The sequence below is a fragment of the Mytilus trossulus genome, chromosome 3 (assembly GCF_036588685.1).
Source record: "Mytilus trossulus isolate FHL-02 chromosome 3, PNRI_Mtr1.1.1.hap1, whole genome shotgun sequence".
Lineage (NCBI taxonomy): Eukaryota > Metazoa > Mollusca > Bivalvia > Mytilida > Mytilidae > Mytilus > Mytilus trossulus.
The window spans coordinates 93602413-93623968 of NC_086375.1; the positions used below are offsets into that span (position 1 = coordinate 93602413).

At 33.5% G+C, this 21556-nt stretch overlaps 2 protein-coding genes across 5 annotated transcripts; both read left to right on the forward strand.

Moving 5' to 3' along the window:
- The first annotated feature begins 11 nt into the window (after window positions 1-11).
- Window positions 12-8248, forward strand: LOC134709863 (uncharacterized). Of its 2 annotated transcripts, none has more exons than XM_063569994.1 (4): window positions 12-69; window positions 4337-4450; window positions 6130-6237; window positions 7262-8248. In XM_063569994.1, exons 2-4 carry the CDS (start codon window positions 4397-4399, stop codon window positions 7832-7834), a joined length of 735 nt encoding a protein of 244 aa, XP_063426064.1. In that variant the 5' UTR covers window positions 12-69; window positions 4337-4396; the 3' UTR covers window positions 7835-8248. The 2 variants fall into 2 exon arrangements, with proteins under 2 accessions (XP_063426064.1, XP_063426063.1); XM_063569993.1 differs by lacking the exon at window positions 12-69 and adding an exon at window positions 3239-3353.
- A 4294-nt stretch (window positions 8249-12542) lies between these two features.
- LOC134712889 (uncharacterized protein PF3D7_1120600-like) lies at window positions 12543-20865 on the forward strand. Of its 3 annotated transcripts, none has more exons than XM_063574884.1 (4): window positions 12543-12718; window positions 15053-15132; window positions 16610-16763; window positions 18914-20864. In XM_063574884.1, exons 2-4 carry the CDS (start codon window positions 15061-15063, stop codon window positions 20332-20334), a joined length of 1647 nt encoding a protein of 548 aa, XP_063430954.1. In that variant the 5' UTR covers window positions 12543-12718; window positions 15053-15060; the 3' UTR covers window positions 20335-20864. The 3 variants fall into 3 exon arrangements, with proteins under 3 accessions (XP_063430954.1, XP_063430953.1, XP_063430952.1); XM_063574883.1 differs by having other exon boundaries at window positions 12543-12766; window positions 18914-20862; XM_063574882.1 differs by lacking the exon at window positions 12543-12718 and adding an exon at window positions 13703-13725 and having other exon boundaries at window positions 18914-20865.
- The last annotated feature ends 691 nt before the right edge of the window (window positions 20866-21556 follow it).

Consider the following 21556-nt stretch of genomic DNA (forward strand, 5'->3'; position numbering starts at 1 on the left):
TAAGATAAGTTATTGAAACTTTATTAAGACATATAACTGCTTGTATAAACCACAGCACTCTATAAGAAGGTAAACACTTAACTATCATTGTTATGAATTTTCCCTCAGTGATATTTAGACGAAAGTACATAATTCAAAACAAAATGCATTATAATTACATAATTTGCAAATGTTGGTTAATATTTGAAAATGGAAAACATTTGATTCTTCAATTTATTATCTTTTTATTGATCATAAGGGGACAATCCTTGATTTTCGGAGAGGGGGAGTGGAGGGGATTGGATGGAGAAGGGCACTTGGGGAATCTACTCGGCTAAAATATCTGATTCAAATAAAACTTGGAAGTAGATTCTTAGCGACCAAGAAAAAGCAGCGGGAGATAAAATGTCGAACATAAAAACCCGTTACTTTTAAGACAACGATTTTTTTGGCAAAACTCTGGTGGAATTTTATGAAACTTAACATGAAGCATCGTCGTGATCCCTCCCTTTCCCTTGTGCGATAAATGATATGATATAGACGCAGCTAGCGTTAAGCGTAAGTGTTGAAATTTTAGTCCTGGTATCTATGATGAGTTTATTTACAACCACTGGGTCGATGACACTGCTGGTGGAGATTTATTTCCCCGAGTGTATCACCAGCCCAGAAGCCAGCACTTCTGTGTTGACTTGAGTTATCATTGATATGTTCATAATAATACATTAACTGCGTCAACAAGTGTTTGGTTTTTTTATATACTAAGGCTTTTCCACCTAAGGAATAGATTACCTAAGCTGTATTTGGTAAAACTCTAAAGAATTGTTGGTCCTCATTGCTCTTCAAATTCGTACTTTATTTGGCCTTTTAAACATTTTTTTATTCGAGCGTCACTGATGAGACTTTTGCAGACAAAAAGCGCGTCCTGGTATCTATGATGAGTTTATTTCGATAATTTCTAGGTTGTTTTTTTTAAACATCAATAACTTTGTGAACATTCCAAATATAGCATTGCAAAGTAAAGGCAACAGAGGTATACCGCCGTTCAAAACTCGTAAATCTATGGACAAAAAACAAAATCGGGGTAACAAACTAAAACTGAGGGAAACGCATAAAAATAAAAGAGGAGAACAACGACACAACAATAAAATATAACACACACAGCGTAAAGTTTGGAAATAAGCGTCATCCTAATCAAGAGGTAGCACTCTAATTTTAATCATTCACTTCATTGTGTTAGACATATATTTGAACAAAGAGTCTCACGAAACCTTACAATGTTTTTAAATCAAAAGTCAATAACAACCGTACAATATTAGGCGTTTTCGATGATTTTTGGAAAAATAAGAAGACATGTATGATTGTCAATGAGACATCTTTCCATCAGATTTCAAATAAGCGAATATAAGCAACAATATGCCACCGTGCAGCCTACAAATACTCATACCATATATAGTCGGCTAAAAAAAGGGCCATTCAATACAAAAATGGGAAGTAAATCAAACTAGAAAATTAACGGCCTGATTTGAACAAAACAATGAAACAAATATGACAGACATGAACCAATGACAACCACTGCGTCTGGTTCAATTCGACTCCGTAAAACTGAAAACAACTTGGTACAAAATTGAAACAGGCGCAATTGTGGTAACAATTGGATTATTAAGATCATATACACTGGTCTATATTTTTGTCCAGACTTATCCAGACTAGTTTAAGTCATACTTTTATTTAAACGATTACAACAAGTTAAGATTTCTAATGTTATGTGCAAAATAAGATTGGCGTATCACATGGTTCGAATTTTGGTCTGTGTTAGTATTCCTTTTATTTATCAACCACTTAATATTGAAAATTTACTGATACATGTTTATGTAAATGATTTTATTTTATAGTAAATGTTATGATGGACATGAACTAAATGTAAACCTTCAAAAATACATTTACTCATTGTAAAATGTTTAGCCCCTAATCAATTTATGTTTTATAACACTTAATCTGTAACAAATTATTCAACCTATGCCAATATTTTTTCATACTATTTTATACCTAAATTTTAAAATGCTGGCATAGGTTGAACGAACCGGTGATTTTGACACGAGTCCTCAAAGTACATAAAGTTCGGAGAGGAACAGCTAAAAAGTCTAAATTAACCATAAATCTAGCTCCACAAAGAGGTATCGGGCACCTGTCGACATCCCCTAAATATGACTCCGGTCATTGTCACATTTACAAAGTACATTACATGTAGAAGAACAAGCATTGTATACATTTATCAGTTAGTGACTGCTTTGATACAACTATCATAAAATCTGAAATAAACTGACCGATTTTATTCAAGAATAAAAACAATAAGTAATATTACAAATATAAACTCCGAGAAACATTTAAAACGAAAAATCCTTAATCAAAGGGCAAAATCAAAAGCTCAAACACATCAAACGAATGGATAACAACTGTCATATTCCTGACTTGGGACAGGTATTTTCTTATGTAGAAAATGGTGGATTGAACCTGGATTTATAGCTAGCTAAACCTTTCACTTGTATGACAGTCGCATTAAATTTCATTGACAACGATGCGTGAACAAAGCAAACAGACATGATAGGTGAAAATGACAAATGTACAGCAGTCAACATTGTTTTATAATCTTTATTACAAAATAAAAAACATGTATGTAACATTGAAGCACATATTGGCATAAATTTATATAAGTACAAATCCACTTCATATGTATGTCAATCATAGCAAAATGCGAGACATATCTCTGTGATAACAGTTTATTGAACAAGCAAGGAAAGAAAGTATTAGAATTGTAAATATAATTAACCATTATGTCGCGAGATCACAAAAGTGCGCCTTCTGTAAATTAGCTGTTAATTTATATCATACAAATAGTAAGGTATAGAACAGCGTTGACCATATTGTTGCAGTATGATTCAAATAAAACTCTTTTTATTAAGTCAAATTTTATCTGTAAAATGATTTATATATATTTAACAACTAAGTAATCGTCTAAAAGTGGAGGTGATTCTAAAATAGAATCCCATGATAGGATTGGTACCACAAATCTTGATAGAGTGTTTAACTATCAGATCGACTCAATAGAATAACTATAACTTTGGTCCTGTAATAATACGCCTTATCATTTATTACTTGGGATTGATGTGTTCAATGTTTATGGCGTTTAGATACATAAATATGACTATTATCAACACTGAGAATTAATCAACTTAAGTTAATAAAGATTGTTATTATACCAGTCAATACAAGGGTATATATATGCAAGTTAAGTTGAAAGCACAAGTAAAAAATTTAAAGTTCACAAAATGAAGTTTGTCTTTGGAGTTGGGCTTCTTGTATTCGTTTGTGCACTGGTAAGATTTTATTGTTGTTGTAACATTTTTTATGAAACCAAAATAAATTTACACGTCCTTTTATATTTCAAATTATTTAACAAAATAATTAGATTCCTACAGTTTTTAGAATTTGTGTTATGTCGCAGACAAACAAATTCGGCGAAGTAGTCTTATATACATGTCACAAAAAGTAAAGATACACAAGTTTGCACTCAACCTTTCCCAAGAATATAATAAATAGGAAAAAACTATTAGATTATCCAATGAAAAACAATCATTTACTAAGCAAATACATGTGAAAAAATCTGACTAAATTGGATGGTGAGTAAATACCGTGCTATTGAATTCAGCGGGCAAATTTATTTTGCGGAATATGATGACAAAAATTTAAATTAGAAGAGGAGGATCACGTATTCAAATATCTGCAGAATTCCAAAAATATTTCAAAATTTTAGCGGACCTTGATTAACTTTAGAGTTTCACGTTAAATATTGATCTTTTGAAATTTTGGGTAAAAATACAATTTTTGAAATAACAAAAAATGGTAAAAAAAAAATTCACGGATTTGCCTTAAATCAACGGTTTGAAAAGACAATAATACTTTGTAGATAAAACACAAATTGGGCAATTATTTTACTTTGGTACCAAATCATCACATATGGAAAATACGTTGCTTTTCTTTTGTTGACTAGTAAAGAGTATATTAGTTGTGCTTGTAACACGTTGAAAATATCTTTTCATTAAAAATAAAATTTACTGCCTTTTATTGATTTGACGAAAGTCTATAGAACAATTATTGCGTACAAGTTTCCAATATTCCTACAGTTTAATGTTACACAGTTTAAAACTGTCGTTCAACAACACTTGCCGCTTCAGTTTGCTTCTTTTCGTCGGGTTTAACTTATCTAAATTTTGTAAACCAATTTTTATCTTTATTAAATTGAAAAGAACTTTAACTTGTATTGTTTACAAATAATCTGAGTTATCATTATTTTTTTAAGGTGTTGAAGACTGAAGGAAAAAGAAGATGGCAGCTACTACCAGAAGTCCATGAGATTGATATGGTTAACCCCGCGGAACCGGAAACGCGTATCACATATAATGACGAGAATACGGTAAGTAAAATAATGAGATGTGGTATGATTGCCAATGAGACAACTATCCACACACTTCAAATGAAGCAATAATTAGCTACAATACAACTTTATAACTTTACCGTATATATATATATATAGTCGGCTATAAAATTGTTTACATAATTTCATAATTCATTTTTTTAACAATAAGATACTATAAATATTTGTAAATTATAACCATTAACCTATAATGGTTTACTTTTTAAATTGTTATTTGGATGGAGAGTTGTCTCATTGGCACTCACACCACATCTTCCTATATCTATATATAGGAGTATTCAGTTAACTATCAATTTTTTTATGGATAAGGGCCAATTTATTCCTTCCTTTACAAATTTATAAATACGGCCGTTTTCGGATGGAACTCGAGTACTGACTCTAGTTCTAAATGAACGGTAAATTATTTTGAAGAGTTAGGACTCTAGATTACCGTAAATACAAGGCCCCTACTCTGAATATGTTTACATTCAAATTTGATTGGACAACGTCATAACATCCGGGATATCGAGTCGATCTCTAGTAACCCTGCCACAACCCAGGGTTAATTGAGTTCTAAAGGCGGGAAAGCTATATCCAATCATAACAGGTGTTATATATGACCATGTCAATCCTATCTACTCTAGATATCCATCCGAACTTGGCCTTATATACACGATTACGTCATCATAGGATATCAAAGTAAAATGCGTCATCGTCTGTCGACACTAAAAACCAAAATGTCACAAATACGAGGGGAACCAACAATATATTGGTTGTAACAATGCTACACCCCCTCCCCCAATATAATTAATAACATTTTAGTTGTCCATACTGAGTGGGGTAGGTACTGCTTACTGTTCCAGAGCAACTAAGAATACCCCGGTTCGTGCTCACCTATCTTCAAACCACATCGTGATCTTGTAAATGTTCTATTCACAGCAGAATTAAACGATATAAAGCCTTTAAAGTTATGTACGGTAATATTATATCCAATCAGGCTTCATTTGGTTCATAATAAAACGCTTTGTTATTTTGTTACATAATAATCATTTGGCTCATAATAGAACACTTTGTTCAATTTGTTTCTCGACAGATCGTAGAACGTGTCGTTCATTTGGTACAAAATAGAAATCTTTGTTCGTTTGGTTCATAATAGAATGCTTTATTTATTAGATACTTCTTGTCATAGATTGTTTCTGCATACAAGACATTTTCATTGAATTGGACACAGTTTTATTTAGAGGCCAGCTGGGGAGCACCTCCTCCAGGCGCGGGATTTTCTCGCTGTGTTGAAGACCTGTTGGTGGCCTTCGGCTGTTGCTTGCTCTTTGGTCGGGGTGTTTTTGTCTTTGACATATTCTCTATTTCCATTCTCAATATTGTAATTAGGTTTAAATGTAAAAAATATTGTATTATGTTGTAATTGATTCTCTTGTTGCACACGTGCGATGTCACTGGGATCACGATTCATGCCATCTTGAAATCCTACACAAATACGAGGACAATGATTTGAAGTTCTACTTTTAAAGAACCACTTAAAAGAATCAATAAGTTAAACTGTTTATTTTCTCCCGTGTTGGGCCATATGATAAAAACATTATAACATGTCATGTTTCATATCATATTTATTGTTTTCCTTTGGAATTTTGACTATTACGATATCAAACATTTCATTTCAGAAAATGACGGCAATACACGATTCAGATATCGACTCTTGTTTTTTGACTGACTATGACCCCGAATGGAACCTTAGTGGTGAAGAAAAGACGAAAATTTCTAAATCAATTGTAAGTATTTTCGAATCAGCAAAAAAGACGCGTTTACCAAAATAACATCATGGCAAAACTAGAGCATGTTCTTGTCTACTAGAAAGGACCGTTTGGCAATAATAGAATGAGTACCCGAATGGACGTTTGACATTAAAAAAGCAGGTATTTGCATACCTGAATGGAGCACTAAGGAAGATGTATAGGTGTATAACTTCAGTGACAATAACACGAACCTTATTGGCATATAGAATTGAACTTACGGCCTAAAATATTTTTACTTTTACAAGCTCTGTCCCACTGAGGTCTGTACTAAACTCACGGTCTAAAATACTTTTACTTTTACAAGCTCTGTCCCACTGAGGTCTGTACTAAACTCACGGTCTAAAATGCCTTTTCTTTTACAAGCTCTGGTCCACTAGGGTATGTACAAGTTGGTATAAATTGTTTGCTAATACTACTTATATTCTCATGAGTCCCAAAGACCTAAGTGAACAAAACATAGCATTGACGAGGTTCCTGGTATAGGACAGGCACAATAACATATATTTACATGACAACAAGATGAATATATGTTCTGAAAGTTTAGAACGTTTTAAGAATGTACTTAGGTGAAAATACAAAAAAAAAGATATAGAATCTAAAATTGATTCTCTAAATTATAGGAGCGTTAGTTGAGGAACAAAATAAGCCATAATATTGATAGATTATGAAGCCCTTTTTCGTCATTTTTTATATGACGGGGCTGCACGATCTTTTACCTTATGTTTGCATTGGTATAATTTCGGTTTATTTAAAACGAAAAATAAGAAATCTTGAATCTGCTTACATTTTTATAAATGACCTTTTGTTGACTATTGAAGTTTTATATGAAAAAAAAATGGGTGTCTAATATAAGGCAGAATATATTGCTATCTATCATAAAAAAAAACCACGGAGTCCAATTAGATAGTTTTAACATTTTTTTTTGTTATTTCGATCTTCTGCTGGTAACAGACACACAAACAATCAGATAATTTTAACATTAGTTATGATTTCATTTCAGCCTTCCAAAACCATCAAATCACCAATTGAATTTCAAAGATTTAAAATTAAAGTTGGTGACGTCATTTCATCAATGTGCAGACGACGTAAGCTGTTCTGGATGACAAAACCGCGGATTCCTCCAAAACAAGGTCCAATGGTACCACAACCTCTCTCTCATCATAGTGCTGCTCACCCAGTGCCACATCATGGCGTTCCACATCCAGTGCCACATCACGGCGTTCCTCATCCTGTGCCACATCATGGCATACCTTACCCAGTGCCACATCATGACGTTCTTCACCCAGTGCCACATCATGGCGTTCCTCATCCAGTCCCAAATCATGGCATTCCTCACCCAGTGCCACATCGTGACGTTCCCCACCCGGTGCCACACCATGGCGTTCCTCACCCTATGCCACATCATATGAACCATAAATCAGCTCCATATAAAATGGCAGTACCAGTTCCGGATACGTATATCGTCCCCTCGAAAAGAGAAATAAGGAAAGATGTCGAGATTGCTCCAAACAGTGATATGGCTGATGAATATATCATTCCACCTAAACGAAAAGACTTCCGATACAAAGACTGAGGAATTAAAAAAAAAGCCTCCCAACACTAAGATTGAGGAGTAGACGAAATGGCTACCAACACCAAGACTCATATAAAAAAGCATCTATTGTATATAATACATAGATTTTCATTTGCAAATACAAATACAAGCTTTTCAGAAAATGAAAAATGTTATTGGTATAAATGTATATTGGAATAAATATTATGCCTTTGCCAGAAATCAAGCAAAAATACCCATCAACTTCAAATGATTAAATAGCTATCGACAAAGTATAAAAACTGATTTTGTCATATTTTATATATGTCTTTCATCATATACACATTTATACTAGCATATGTCTTTAATTTGCATAAACTTTTATATTGTTTTCATTTACATACACTTTTATAAAATAATTTATTATATACTGGAAAATAAAAACATTGAAATTTTGTTGTTGGCGGCGTGTTTTTTTTTAGATTTATGACTATTTAGTTGAATGTTTTGGGCAGTTGTGTTGAATGTCTGCGATGTATGTTTACATGTAGTTTTGGCTGCTAAATCCCCCCCAAAAAAAATTGTCAATATAAGGGAACTATAAACAACTATCATACAAGTGAGATTTTAACTAGCTATAATAGAATAAAAAAAAAAGAAGATGTGTGGGTATACTTGCCAATTCTCCACAAGAGACCAAATGACATTGAAATTAATAAATATAGGTCGCTGTACGATCTTCAACAATGATCCCTTATCGCATAGTCACCTATAAAAGGCCCCGAAACGACAAATGTAAAACAATTTAAACGAGAAAACTAACAGCCTAATTTATGTACAAATAATGAACGAAAAATAAATAAATTGTAACACTCCAACAAACGATACCACTGAATTACAGGCTCCTGACTTGTGACAGTCAATACATGCAGAATGTGGCGGGATTGGAAATGTTAGCGGGATCTCAACCCTCCCCTAATCTGGAACAGTGGTGTAACATTACAACATAAGAAAGAATTATAAAAATCAGTTGAAAAACGCTTAACCCATCAGATGGATACAAATACTACACAAGGTGGACGTGGTCGGATACTTGTATATCCCAACAACAAAAAGACAATAAGAACAGATCTGAGAGTATTCTTAGTTAATGACAGCTATACTGGTTCAAAGCCACTAACAACTTATACAAAAACTTGAATCATGCATCTAAGACTAAATTATAAACCAGTACAGATCCAATATCCAAAAAGGTCAATTGTCTCTGAATCTGTCTCACTCACAGGGTTGTGAAAAATCCGGGAACATGCAATCTAAATGCGAAATAATTAACACAATGGGGAAAATATCTGTAAGATATCGCAGAAATAAAAGGATAAAGGTTAGGTTTGTTAAAAAATATATTCTGAATGGAGTTATTCAGCATTAATGGATGTCACGGCTTTTATGCACCAATAATAAAGTATTGGTATGTCTAAAGGCTTTAATCTAGGCAGTGTTTCTATAAAGACCAGTTTCTCTACTCTGAATGATAGATTATCATTTTCGTAATCTATTCAAATACTTTTCATATCATAAAAACTAAAAAAAAGACATAGTGAATTCTTATTGGACATGCAAATACATAATAAATTTCATTAGTTATTGTGCTTTATCATATTGTTTATTAATATTTTTTGAGAAGACGTTAACCGTCAAGTAACGGAACTAACTATGTCTGTCTTATGGCATTTTTAATATCAGGGGTTATTTAATCATTATCATAGCGAAAAGACAATATAAAATGAGGACATGTTGCGTTATGTGATTGGCAATGAGAAAACTATCCACCAAATAAAATTGAGAATGGAAATGGGGAATGTGCCAAAGAGACAACAACCCGACCATAGAACAAACAACAGCAGAGGGTCACCAATAGGTCTTCGAAAGTTCAAATAAAGAGAATGTAAGCAATTGCATGCCACCATACGGCCTTCATCAATGAAAAAGATACCATGCTCTTCAAATGGCATTTTTTTTTGCCACTGTAGGTGTACAGGTATGGTATTCCAGTTTATGTCTGGGACTTCGTTGTTAGTAGGATGATACGATTCGAAAGATCAAGATAATTTTGATTTGGCCCCAGAAGCTCTGAGAAAAAATGCAAAATCATGCATTCTGAGCGTTTCCCGGACTCTTTCTTACATTGAAACGCAAATAATCTTTAGCTATATTTTCGACAATATTCTGGTCTCTATCAAAAATATAGATTTATTGTAGGGATGTCAAAAGATCTGAAATTCAATACTCGGATACTCGGTCATGATATTCGAGTACTCGCGAGTACTCGGATGAATCTTCAACGTCTATTGAAAAGTTTAGATTGTAGGTGGGTCTTTGTTATCACCTTTCTTAAACATGTGAACGAAAGACAAACATATTACAAACATAGCTTTCTCCTCTGGTTTTTGTTTTTACAATAACCTATCATAATAGCAATTTTTGTTTATGTACGTGTTCAAGAACAAAATTCCAATTAAATCAAGAATATTTGCATGACAAGTCCGACAATTTAAAGTAGACAATATATGTATCATCTGTTCCTGAGGAGTTGGTAATTGTTATAATACGACTTGTCTATAAATTTGTTAACAACAATATTGGACTTCAAATTACTTGTAGCTGTACTTTTTCTGCGTTTTTTTTTTTTTGCACTATCGTTGTCCGATTTTCGTTTTTTTAACCATGATGTTGTCAGTTATTTTCAACTTTTGGGTTTGAATGTCACTCTCGTATTTTCGCCGATATTTAAATTGTAAATTAAACCATTATAGTTAAGTTTCAAATATAGTAATATTGTAATTTCAGATTTTTCGGTTTTAGGAACAAGATTAAAAGACCAATATGTAGAATAAAGCAAAAATCATTAATACCGATCTGTCAGTTCTTGTCTTGTATTGTGCTGACTTTTGGTGATTTTTTAGTGCTGACTTTGGTGATTTTTTATGACAAGATTTAAATATATTGAGAGGGCAGTATTACACTTTAAGTTGTAGTCCTGCTTAGGTTGACACTAGGGACCATCTTGAAAAAATGTGTATTTTCTCTGAGTCGTTTAAACCCGGGACACAGTCAGAAGTACAAACAATACACCATCAACTCTGAAAACCAAAAGTAAAATAGAAACATGGATCACGAAAACATGCAGGGGCGACACCAGAGAGTTAAGAGACCTTGTTTCTTGCAAGACACTTTCCGTGATAAACAATTTAATATAAAGAAAATCTTTGTTTCAGTTTTTTTTTTTTTTTAATTTCCAACATGAGACATTTGCCTCAGTTGCCCCAATGTAGTTAGGCGGGCCCTGGAGTATTTTTAACGAGATTTAAAAAAAAACTTTTTCCATGTTGGGGACGAGTTGGTTACCAATATGAAGCGATTTGTCAGTCTTGTTTCCGTTCTTTGACAGATGAAATCAACTTAATTAATCAAGTTATGCATGAGATAGAAAGAAAAAATGATATATGTTAAATATGTAGTCCTAAATTTGTCGGTCCTACTAAAATGCGCCCGGGAGCGCCCGGGTGAAGAAAAAGCGCCCGGGGAAAAGAAAAAGCGCCCGGAGAAGAAAATATAGCGCCCGGGGAACAGAAAAAGCGCCCGAGAGAAGAAAATAATAATATTTCATAACAATATTTTTTTTCCTTAAAAAATAACTAATCATTGCTTGTTTTGTCCTAAGTAATAAAAATGGGGGTTTGTACGATGCTACATCTAAAGTGTTGTTGTACTTTTACATTTTACATTTCAAAATTGTATATAAGTAAGTAAAAAAATATAAATAAGAGTATATAGAAGAATCATGATTGCCGGTTATTAAAAATAATCGGTGCTTGAGGTCTATTATTTTCGAAACTGCATGTTGAAACATTTGATGTCTTACATGTTATAAATCTGCCGCATAAACTGTGATCCATTAATATTATTATCAGTCTTTCGAAATAGTATTCATATAATATTGTTAAAATTGAAATACTCATACTTGTTTTTGTGCTTTGTTACAAATGTCTATTACCTGAATTTGCAAATTACTTGTCTAAAATTTGAAAAAAATCAATGTCCATTACTTAACAAAGTTTTCTCATGCAAATAAAATATCTAAATATTTTCCCCGGGCGCTTTTTCTGTTCCCCGGGCGCTATATTTTCTTCTCCGGGCGCTTTTTATTTTCCCCGGGCGCTTTATCTTCACCCGGGCGCTCCCGGGCGCATTTTAGTAGGACCCAAATTTGTAGGTGTCCTTGTTTTTTTTTCAAGAAATAAAACAATTGCTTAATGTAAATTTCTTCTTCGGAGGTCCACGTACCCTATTTGCAGGGTCACCACATAATCTAGTTTGAGATAATTTTCAAAAATACGTATTTTTTTCACATAAGCAACACGACGGGTGCCGCATGTGGAGCAGGATCTGCTTACCCTTCCGGAGCACCTGAGATCACCCCTAGTTTTTGGTGGGGTTCGTGTTGTTTATTCTTTAGTTTTCCATGTTGTGTCATGTGTACTATTGTTTTTCTGTTTGTCTTTTTCATTTTTGGCCATGGCGTTGTCGGTTTGTTTTGGATTTGCGAGTTTGACTGTCCCTTTGGTGTCTTTCGTCCCTCTTTTAATACGGAAACATTGTCGTTTCCGAAATTAGTTTTGAATATTACAACATTCATTTTTTGTCAGTGTCTGTTTCGCGTTTTTTTGTAATACAATTTTTATTTGTATGTCATAAAGTTTTTTGACACTGAATTTATTATTTTTCCCACTGTTTTTCAACAATATAAACTTACCTACAGCGCTGCAGGCAATTTTTTGTTGTCGAAGATTACTTAAATAGATAACGAAAACGATATATGATAAATAAAAAGAAGTATCTGCCAACTTGTGTGATCTACAGAGTATGGTGTGTGACAAAAATTTAACTCTCCAAAAAACTGCAAATAGTAAACTGGTAAACAAATGAACTATAATCTTCTAGCTACTTCTTTAGTTTCAGCAGAGACATATATGTCTCTGGTTTCAGAAAACCATCAACATACTGTTTACTTTTCGGCGCATGTCTGGTATAATTTTTCAAATTTATGTATTTATAAATATAGTTTAACATAGATGTATTCCATATTTTTGTATATATTTGTATTATTAATATGAGGCAGGCATAACCTGTAAATGGGGACGAAGTCTTTATGAATTATTTTTTTGTAACTTTTAAAAATATTTGTTAAAAAAAAGAAACGGATATACCGTAACGTTTCCGATTTTGGTTCTGTTGTTAGGGATTATAGTTGTGACATTTTTTAAGTTATGACGTCATATGCAATGTAAACAAAGAAACGCGCTATCATCAGGTAACGTTTTTCATATCAAGGAATTATTAAAAATGAAATAGGTATTGCGTTCCTTCCTATTTATACTAGACCGATAAATATATATTTTACTCAAAGATTCATACAAACAAAACCGGAAAAAGGAAGTACATTGTAGATTTCTGCGCAGGTCCGGGATTTCAAAACAGGCGACCAAAAAAATTTGAACGATTTTGAGTTCATTAGTACAATGAAAAATTCAGGAAATTTTCCCGATTTTTTTTTTATTGAATTTTCTACCGTTATTGGGGACTTCAACCCCATATTAATTTTTACAATTTTTCTTTGTTTTTAAATTTTTCGTTTTTATTTAGCATGTTTAGATTTTCAAATATTACATTTTTTATTTTTTTAATTTCTTAATTTTTTTTGTGTGTTAAGTTTAAAGTGGTCTATTTTAGTGGTTACGTTATCAAGACTGCCTAAAGTGCTATAGGACATAGTGGAAATGTTGAGGGAGCTGTAAAACTTAGCATATTAGACACAGGCACTCGTTGCAGATTTTTTCCCCCCCCTATATACATGTACCTTCATATAACACAAGGTGCTTAACTCACAATTAAGAAAAATGGCAGATGGTGATGAAATTCCGTTATATGTCAATTTCTCGGCTGTCAACCCCACTAAAACTTTTGAAGGGGGAGTTTCCAACCCAGAGTAAAGGGAGGGTTCCAACTACATGTATATGCTCCCATTCAAATGCATTGATCATCCAACTGGTTAATGTACTTTCAAGTATGGTATAAAGTATGAAATTATAATGGTTCTCTGGACAATTTGTTACAGATTGATGGAGGGACAGACTAATCACTTTAAGACGACACACCACTAGGCAGGGCCCTTATACATATGATTATGTGAATGCTACTTTCATTTATGATACATGTACATGTGTTGAGTTTTCTTGTATAGATAACTGATTTTTGTTTAGGTATATAGCTAACTAGAATCATAATGATGAGATCTACATGTATATGTATCTTCTCTGAAATTTCACAAACATGTGTGTGCTATTACCCCCGAAATATTGATTGCTTAGTGCAGTTTAGCGGTTATTTTGGGTAAAGATTGAATGAAATGCAATCAAAATCCTATGGTACTGACAAGGTTTATCACTACATGTACATACACATACCATAGTGCATTGATTATAAAATTCTTAACATCATATCCATCAACATTTCCTGAAATGTATCTATGAAATATATGCTCAGATAATCAAGTTACAAAACAATGTTATACTTTTCAAGAAAATTACATACATGTAACTTGTGTGAGGTGCAGGAATCTAATATCTGTTCCTAAAATATCAGTAATTTCATTGTTTACTTAATCTTCAAAGTTTGAGTTATCTTCCTTTGTCCATATTTGTAGTTGAATCAACTTAGGGACGACATCAAAAGATCAATGTAATATAAAAAAAAACTTAATTCAAATAGTTTGGGGTGGGGGTGTTGAACTGCTGCAAGATGTGGTTATCCGACATTTATTTTTACATATATTATCTATATGGGTCAATCAATTTTTCCCAAATTAAGTTAAGAGGGGTTGTGGGGGGTCAGTGTAAAACCTATGTGAATTAAGTTTTTTTATTTTCATTGAACTTTTGATGTTGTCCCTTAAACCAATGCAATGGTTTTTTTTTCAACTTCGCACTGATAAATGGAAGGATTTGTTACCCTTCATTGCTTACAAGCACTTTGATTATACATTGTGACTTGGATGGAGTGTTGTCTCATTGGCACTCATACCACATCCTCTTATTTATATTCATGAGTTAGCTCAGGTGTGCACTTGTTTTTAAAAAAATAAACCATTTGTAGGTAGCTTGAATGAACATGTTAAGTCAATACAAATGTTTTTGTTTGTAGATTTGACAATGGGTAAGCACAATCCTGTAAATACAGTTGAGAAATGTGATGAATGGTTGTGTACAAGAACCAAGAAAAAGGTAAATAAAATACTGGTATTCTGGTACGGTCCATATGACTAAACCCAAACATCATTATTTCAAGTTCAAATAAATTGGAATTGTGTATTTTTATCAATGATCTGGTGTCTGATGAAATTTTTTGTTCATATGGAGATTTTTTTTACATATAATTAATGTTAATACTGATTTTGTTTAAATGGTATTATAAGCTAAATTTCAAATAGATGGGAAAATATGATAGAAAAATGTTATCAAAGGATTGATTTATAAAATTGAGAATGAAAATGGGGAATCTGTCAAAGAGACAACAACCCGACCAAATAAAAAAACAACAGAAGAAGGTCACCTACAGGTCTTCAATGTAGCAAGAAATTCCCGCACCTGTTTGTCTACATAAGACTCATCAGTGAAGCTCAGATCAAAATAGTTATAAAGCCAAACAAGTACATAGTTGAAGAGCATTGAGGACCCAAAAATTCCAAAAAGTTGTGCCATATACAGCTATTAAATTAATCTATTCCTGGGTAAAGATAATCTTCAGTTTTTCAAAAAAATCTAAGTTTTGTAAACAGGAAATTTATAAAAATGACCCTATGATAGAAGGTAGTTCTAGATTTAAGGAATAACAGTACTGTAGTTGAAGAGTTGCCACCGTCAATTGTAGATTTGACGGTCTCAAATGCAGTTTTACTGGCGACGCTTGCTGTTCTGAAATTACGATAAAACAAATCAAAATTGACGGTGGCAACTCTTCAACTACAGTACTGTTATTCCGATTCTAATGCATTACAAAAAGAAAAAATACGATAAAACTTGAAAAAATGTATAAATTTGTCAAATTAAAAAAATCCGCGAAACTTCAGGAATGATTTTGGCACAAAGACGTCATGGCTAAACGTGACTTCATACAAATGAAAACTTACAAACTGGAGGTTAGTACGTTACCTGTATGCTTCAAATTCTGATAAAATTATATTAAAATGAGGTAGGTGTTGTTTTATTTTCGATAATATAGTAGCAATGGAACATTTGTTGATTCATCAATTCAAAATGGCGGGTCCCTCCTTAGTTACGCCTGGTCAACTGTGGATTTGACGGCAACTTTTAGCCAATGAAAAATATTGTTACATCCAAATTTCATTAGAATAGATGATACATGTATTGAAAATAAATAAGTGCATATATTTTGAATAGAAAACAAAATACTGTAAATTTTTCTATAAATTCTTTTCAGAAAATAATATATTATTAGCTTTAGCTTCCAGTGATAAATGGGAAATAGATATAAATATGCATTTTAAAGATTGGCTATCAATGATAAACTGGATTAAAAATTATGGCATTGTCTTGCCTTTTAGCAATGTTAAGTGAAAAAGAAGTCATTTTAGGTGTCTCTGAGGATTTTGTTAAAAGTAAAACAGTAAGTAATATTTTGCTGCTATTTAAAAACAATATATAAATTTAGATCTCTTAGCCAAATTCTCTGTATTTGTAGATAGACACCCCATCAGTTACAGGGAGAAGAGCTTGTTTATCCAAGCCATTGAGAAGTATCGGTAATCTCATAAAAAGTTCTCCTCCCCCTGAAGAATTAAAGACACACACAAAACAAAGTAAACTCATAAATTTCTTCGGGAAAAAAATACCAGGTATGTAAATATGTACTTTATACAAGGACACTTATAAACATTTAAACACATTTTGTATAGGAGGATACTTATAAACTTTGATACACATTCTGATTATTGATACATTTTGTATATACAGTTAAATTAGCATTGGCACATCTCTTCCCATGGAGATATTAGGCTCTGACCTCTTAGTCATGGTCTCAGACTTTAAAATGTTTCTTAGGTAACAAGTTTAAAGTTTGTGTTCTTCTGATAATCTGTCTTCTGGGTATTGTAATATGTCTTTTGTCTCTGCATTTGTCGCTATTGTAATGCATCTTTGTCTTAGCATTTCTGAGATTGGTGATGTGTCTACTGTCTCATGTCTGGGTATTGTAATGTGTCAGCTGAGACATGTCTTGTAATGATGATGTGTCTTCTGTTTCAACATTTCTGGGAATGGTGATGTTTCTTTTGTCTCAGCATGTCTGGGTATGGTGATTTGTCTCCTGTCTCAGTTTTGTTGGGTATGGTGCAGGGCTTCCAAAATGGTCATATATTCCGGTCATTTATATAATGTACGGTAAAAAACCGGCTGGGCAAAGCATGAAACAGTCATATACTTTTTAGTTTTCAAGGCTTTTTCGGTCATTTTTACATAATTCACGACCGTCACCTTTTGCCTTTAACATTAACACATTTTCAGTCATAAATGTGACATGATGATTAATTACTATCAAAACAACACCTACTTCAATACTTTCTAATTTTAGTCAAGGCTAATGGTGATATATCTTCTGGCTCAACATGTCTGTGTAAGGTAATGTGTCTTCTGTCTCAGTATGTGTGGGTATGGTGATGTGCCTTGTGTGTCAGCATGTGTCGGTATGGGGATGTGTCTTCTGTCTCCCCATGTCTGTGTATGGTGATGGGTCTTCTGTCTCAGGATGTCTGTGTATGGTGACATTTCTTCTGTCTCAGCATGTCTTGATATTGTGATGTGTCTTCTGTCTCAGCATGTCTGGGTATGGTGATATGTCTCCTGTCTGAGCATGTCTGGGTATTGTGATGTGTCTTCTGTCTCACCATGTCTGGGTATGGTGATATGTCTCCTGTCTGAGCATGTCTGGGTATTGTGATGTGTCTTCTGTCTCACCATGTCTGGGTATGGTGATATGTCTTCTGTCTCATCATGTCTGGGTATTGTGATGTGTCTTCTGTCTCACCATGTCTGGGTATGGTGATATGTCTCCTGTCTGAGCATGTCTGGGTATTGTGATTTGTCTTCTGTCTCACCATGTCTGGGTATGGTGATATGTCTCCTGTCTGAGCATGTCTGGGTATTTGGATGTGTATTCTGTCTCAGCATGTCTGACTTTTGTGATATGTATTTTATCTCAGCATATCTGGATATGGTGATGTGTCTTTTGTCTCAGTATTGGTAGGTATCATGATGTGTCTTCTGTCTCACCATGTCTGGGTATGGTGATATGTCTTCTGTCTCATCCTGTCTGCATAGGGTGATATGTTTTCTGTCTCAGCATGGTTGTGTATTGTGAATTGTCTTCTTTCTCAGTAAGTCTGGGTATGGTAACGTGTCATCTATCTCAGCATAATTGGGTATGGTGATGGGTCTTTTATCTCAACATGTTCTGGGTATGGTGATGTGTCTTCTGTCTCAACATGTCTGGATATGGTGATGTGTCTTTTATCTCAACATCTTCTGGGTATGCTTATATGTCTTCTGTCTCAATATGTCTGGATATGGTGATATGTCTTTTATCTCAACATCTTCTAGGTATGGTGATGGGTCTTCTGTCTCGATATGTCTGGGTATAGTGATATGTCTTCTGTCTCAGTATGTCTGGGTATTGTGATGTGTCTTCTCCTTTTCAGCATGTGTGGGTATGGTATTCAGACTAGGGGAATAGCTTTGGTAGCATGGATGGAGGCGAATACAAACGGACACATAAAAACACATCTGCTTCCAGTTTCTACATTTTAATCAGACAAAAATGATGTCACATACAAAAATACAAATTACTAACAAAAGGGGGACAAGTCTCACTTACATGCAGAAGCATAACCTGACCATACATACTGATATATAACAATGGTGATATGTTTTTTTATCTCAGCATGCCTATGTAGTGCATGATTAATTCTATATTTGTATAATTTACTTTCAGATACATTAAACAACGAATCTTGGAATATTGTCCAGCTGTCAGAAAGTTCTGAAGAGTTACCTACCTTGTCTGGTACTAGAAAGATTGATAATACATCCAATCAAACAAGGTGTTCATTTCATACAGACAAGAAGGGAGATAACTTCACTCTGAAGTCTCAAGAAAGTGAAGAACATTGTGTCAATGAGAAGGGCTCTCAGTTCTGTAAAGAAGGAGATGATGAATTACCTCCCCTTAAATCACCTTATTATAATAAAAGAAGAAGGAGTTCTGATTCTTGTCTGCCAAATAAACATCCAAAATACGATAGTGAGATTTCCTATGTGAACAAGAATCAACTTAAAGATACTACTGAAGACTGTGATCAGTCAGACAGTAGTCCCTTGGAACAGTTCAGTTGTAACTCCAATCATTGTGATAGTCAAAATCAAAATAATTCTTTTCAATTGAGGAACCCAATAAGAAAAAACAACATCGTTGCATCTTCTTCATCTCTAGAGAGAAATGAGAAACATAATTTTGGTGGAAATGTGATATTAAAGGACAGAATACACAAACTCTTTGATAACTTTCCTGTTGTAACACAAACTAGTAATATTAAACCTAGAACATGTGATATCCATCAACTTCATTTTATGTCAAAAACCTCATTGAAAAGATCTGGAATTCAGACATCTGATCATTTATTAAACAATGACCTTGACCTTACGTCTGAGGTTGAACCTCCAATAAAACCAACAGTATCAGATTTATCTGACATACCAAACACCGAGCTTGACTTTCTTTCAGAGGTTCAGACACCAAAAGAACGAACCAGTGTCTCACATCATAAATCTGATATACCAAACACTGAACTGGACTTTCTTTCAGAGGTTCAGACACCAAAAGAACGAACTAGTGTCTCACATCATAAATCTGATATACCAAACACTGAACTGGACTTTCTTTCAGAGGTTCAGACACCAAAAGAACGAACTAGTGTCGCACATCATAAATCTGATATACCAAACACTGAACTGGACTTTCTTTCAGAGGTTCAGACACCAAAAGAACGAACTAGTGTCCCTCATCATAAATCTGATATACCAAACACTGAACTGGACTTTCTTTCAGAGGTTCAGGCACCAATAGAACGAACCAGTGTCTCACATTATAAATCTGATATACCAAACACTGAACTGGACTTTCTTTCAGAGACTCAACATTGTAGAGAGCTGCCTTTTTCATCAAGTGATTTAAACTCTGACTTTATGACTGATACTGACTCTTCAATAAAACATTCAGAAACACTTGAGCAAATACAATATGAATGGAACATGGGCTCATTTAAAGACCATCAAAGAAAGTTGATTAACACACAAGATGCTGACAAAGAGCTTGAAAACTTTTCATTAGATAACGATTCTCAGATAGTTTTGTAATTATGGTGTTTAAGATGGAGCAATCTGTGGATTATTGATAGTTGAAATATTAGATGTAAAACTCAAAGTTTTACTGAAATAACTTCTGCAAACTGGCTGAACATCATTGGTACCAGTTACAACTCATACAAGAAATTTAAAATGGAGTGTTGCATATAAAAGTTGTTGTTAAAATAACTGAAAATGTAAATGGGTCTTTTAAACTTGAACCAATTTTTTTACAAAGATTTTAGTAACTATATCATTTTTATAAAGGTCCATGTGACAATTTGCATCACGTTTGTGTCTGTTGCTTGTAAACTTTTCTTTAAAGATCTTGCTCTCTAAAGTATCTAAATGGATTGAAAGAAAAGTGTGTCTACTTCATTTAAAGGAAAGTTTCCAGGAAGTTTGGGCTTTTATTTCCCAGGTTGATCAACCAATATAGCTATCTTGGCTAAAAACTGTATATAGGGGTCAAGCTGCAGGTTTTGACAATATCTCATATATTACAATTTATATGGTGACTAGAGAAAATCATAGCATGACAGTCAACACAACTGAACAAACTCTGTTAACTCTGAAAATTTAGAATAATCTGTTTCCCCTGAAATGTTGATCTTAAACTTTTTTTTAAAGTTCTTGGCTTTTATTTAGTATAGAAGCTAGGAAATAATGATCAACATGTCAAGTTATTATTACCTGAAGAATCTATAGTAACTATACAGAGTTATATGTCAGAAGGTAGATCCCCAGTGTGCTTCATAGATATAGGAAGATGTTCATACCTTGTATACAGATGCAAAATGATATCAAGTTTCTGGCTTACATTTTTCCATTGGCTTAACAGAAAAAAAAGTTATGAGTAGTAGAATAACTATATCAGATTATGCATTTCTCAACATTGTCTTCTTAAACAAGCTATGCACGATCTTCTCATAATATTGCCAAGGCTCAGGCTGCTTGTTTGTGCTGTCCCCTAGTCCTTGTTTGAAAAGTGGTTGGTCATTGATAGTAAATCATTTCTTGTAAGTTGTCCAAAAACATGCTGGTTTAACCTTGATTTTAAATTACCACAGTTTAATTTGAAGATTAGTTTGGTCACTTAAATGTTTAGTTAGACCGTCACCATTTTTTCTGTTTCCCTTCAGATTGGTACCGGTAAGTATCATCTTATAAATAAGAAGATGTGGTATGAGTGCCAATGAGAAAAGTTTCAATTTAAGTTGCAATGCATAAAAAG